The sequence below is a fragment of the Chanos chanos genome, chromosome 10, assembly GCF_902362185.1.
Source record: "Chanos chanos chromosome 10, fChaCha1.1, whole genome shotgun sequence".
Taxonomy (NCBI): Eukaryota; Metazoa; Chordata; class Actinopteri; order Gonorynchiformes; family Chanidae; genus Chanos; species Chanos chanos.
Genome location: NC_044504.1, coordinates 35,779,897 through 35,782,644, shown reverse-complemented (window position 1 = coordinate 35,782,644; position 2,748 = coordinate 35,779,897). Strand labels below are relative to the sequence as shown.

The window sequence follows — 2,748 nt, the reverse complement described above, 5'->3', positions numbered from 1 at the left end:
CACTGGAAGCCAAACAAATTTTATGTCAGTGACGCAGGGGGAGGCATAGGACATATCAAGTAGTCCTGGTTATGATTTCACTTTTAGTATCAGAGCATCATACATCATGCATCTACTAGATTACAGTATCAATGCTTACATGGATAGAATAGTTTGAATAAGTTGTTTGGGAAATTAGAAGAAAACAAGTGCGCAAGGATATAGTGCGTTAAAAGACTGTGGTATTAACTAAGTTAAGTGTAAGTTAATGTGTAACTAAGTAATGACCGAGTCGACTTAATCATGTGTTGACAGTTCAGAAAGTTGATCAAATATGAATTGTATACAGCTCATAGTTTCTCTAGAATAGAATGTGTAATAAGGTGGAAGTTCATATCCAAAAAAATCACTGAATGTGAATTTGACGCAGGTCACGCAAGTCGCAAATAGGCGCTTTAAGAGTTCTATAATCACGAACAGAGCGAAATCTATGTCCAGGAAAGAATTCAAACGTTACCTAGTGACCCCGCGCAACCCCATTCACTGGAACCCATGTTTCCCTTTTTTCTTCCTCTTGCTCCAAATAAACACCCACTGACGCGCTCATAATTTCGCGGTTCCCCCCTATTTCCATTTTAAGACAAGAGGCCCACCCCAAGGATCACCCTGTCCAATCGGTGGACATGTGTCCGTCTGACAGCGACAGTGGAGTAAAACAGTCTGATATATAAACATCCCTCCTCCATAGGATGCGCTGAGTTTCCTCCTAGTTGTGGTCCAGGTCTTGCGCTGTCTTACCTACTGGCGGGAATTCTTTGCTTTTAAACAGTTTAACTACCGATTTAAAAAAAAATGGCACCAAAGAAGGACGCTAAGAAGGCCGAGCCCGCAAAGAAGGCTGAACCTGCACCTGCACCTGCACCTGCACCTGCCCCCGAACCAGCCCCTGCTCCTGCCCCTGCTGGAGTCGATCTGGCTGCAGTCAAGGTAACCACGCAGGGCTTCATTTATTGTGCTCTCAGAGTTCCGACAGTTGGACGTACAAAACATGGACTGATTGCTCGATTGTTCTTCGAACTTCGAAAGCTAGTATAGTAACCTTAGAAACCGTATTCTTATTCTTATTCTTTTGTGAAATGATGTTAATTTGCATTTTAAAAAATAAGCTTTTGATTAGTTTGTGATTGGGAAAGAATTGATTCTGTAGCACGTTTACTGATACTATAATTTATGGTAGTGCATATTTATTAACTTAAAAGATGGCCTACAAACTAAAATTACTGAAATGGGAAACAAAACAACCCAGCTATGGCACAGTGCTTTTGTTTGAGCATCCCTGGGGGAAAAAAAATCAAGATTGTCATTAAAATTCGGGGAATACGGATAGCACCTAAGGTGTTCCTGGATAGAGTTTCAGGCATGATTACGTCAAATTTCCCACACCATACTACCCAACTTCACTGATTTAGCGACCGGAGCGATGACCGATATATGCCAACGATGCAGCAGATAACCAAATGTGGAGACGGTTAACACGACCAAACATGGACCTCCGGCGGTCATGTTACCGTCATAAAAGCAGCTGAGAAACTAAATTGGGCACACTGAATTTTCAAAGGTGTAGCGTATCTGTAGCGTATCTCTGCGTATCGTGTTGAACCTGCTCCACTTTCTACTGCTGTCCCAGTAGTTGCCTCTCGTTTCAGTAATAAGCAGCTTGATCATCATTTGTGAAATACAATCTGACTATCAAATACCTTGATAATAACCTAAGCGAGCCATATTAAAGCGGTTTCAAATTACTTCTGTTATTTCGACTACTATCACAAATAATAATAATGATGGTGATGATGATGATAATTATTATTATTATTATTGTTGATGTTGTTGTTGATGTTGTTATTGTTACACTTGTCACTCACATCTCTACTTTCTTATTCTTATTTTTACCATTTAATATATTTTAACTCTGCACAGCTCTGCACATTAAATACAAATTTTAATCAAGTTTTTTCACTTGACTTCTACAGTCACATTTTCCTTTCCACGCCAACTTGAATAGTGCTGTCTGTTTGAATGAGTCGTGGATGGGTAGTCAAGTGATCTCAGAGATAAATAAAGACACTTTTATGCAATTTTATATATATATATATATATATATATATATATATATATATATATATATATATATATATGTATATATATGTATATATATGTATATACACACACACACACACACACACACACACATATATATATATATATATATATTTCATGCATGTATGTGTCATTTTCGCTTGCATGTTACACTAGAAATATTTTCATGTGTTCGTGTTTTTGTGAAAAAAATGCAGAAGGACCACCAGTGAAACCTGACACTGTTATAATTTTCTATAAACACTGTACCTTCCCACTCTAATCTGTTTTCTAAAGTAAAATATATGATTCGTTGATTTAACCACTGCTGAGATCACACAAGTAGTATTTTTTCATCTCTAAGAGATGAGCTAATCCAATCTGAGTCTACGACCACCTGTCAGGAGGTCTCTGGATCAGTGTGTGCAGTAGAAAAGGCATTATTATGGGGTATAACACGAACATACTCTTTCCCCCTGTAGGTGGAGTTCACTCCAGACCAGTTGGAGGGTGAGTTTATGTTCCTCAAATTACATTAAGCTGATATTTGTGATGAACTGGACACCTGAATGAATTGATGAATGAATAAATGAATGAATAAATGAATGAATGAAGGAACTGCAGTACTAAACA

General features: G+C 38.0%; 1 protein-coding gene across 1 annotated transcript in view; it reads left to right on the top strand.

The window, feature by feature from the left end:
• Positions 1 to 831: 831 nt before the first annotated feature.
• myl1 (myosin, light chain 1, alkali; skeletal, fast) overlaps positions 832 to 2,748 on the top strand; it is a 4,841-nt gene continuing 2,924 nt past the window's right edge. Inside the window, exons 1-2 of the mRNA XM_030785779.1 lie at positions 832 to 966; positions 2,598 to 2,625. Coding sequence (XP_030641639.1) covers positions 832 to 966; positions 2,598 to 2,625 — 163 coding nt within the window. The remainder of the gene's footprint in view (positions 967 to 2,597; positions 2,626 to 2,748) is intronic.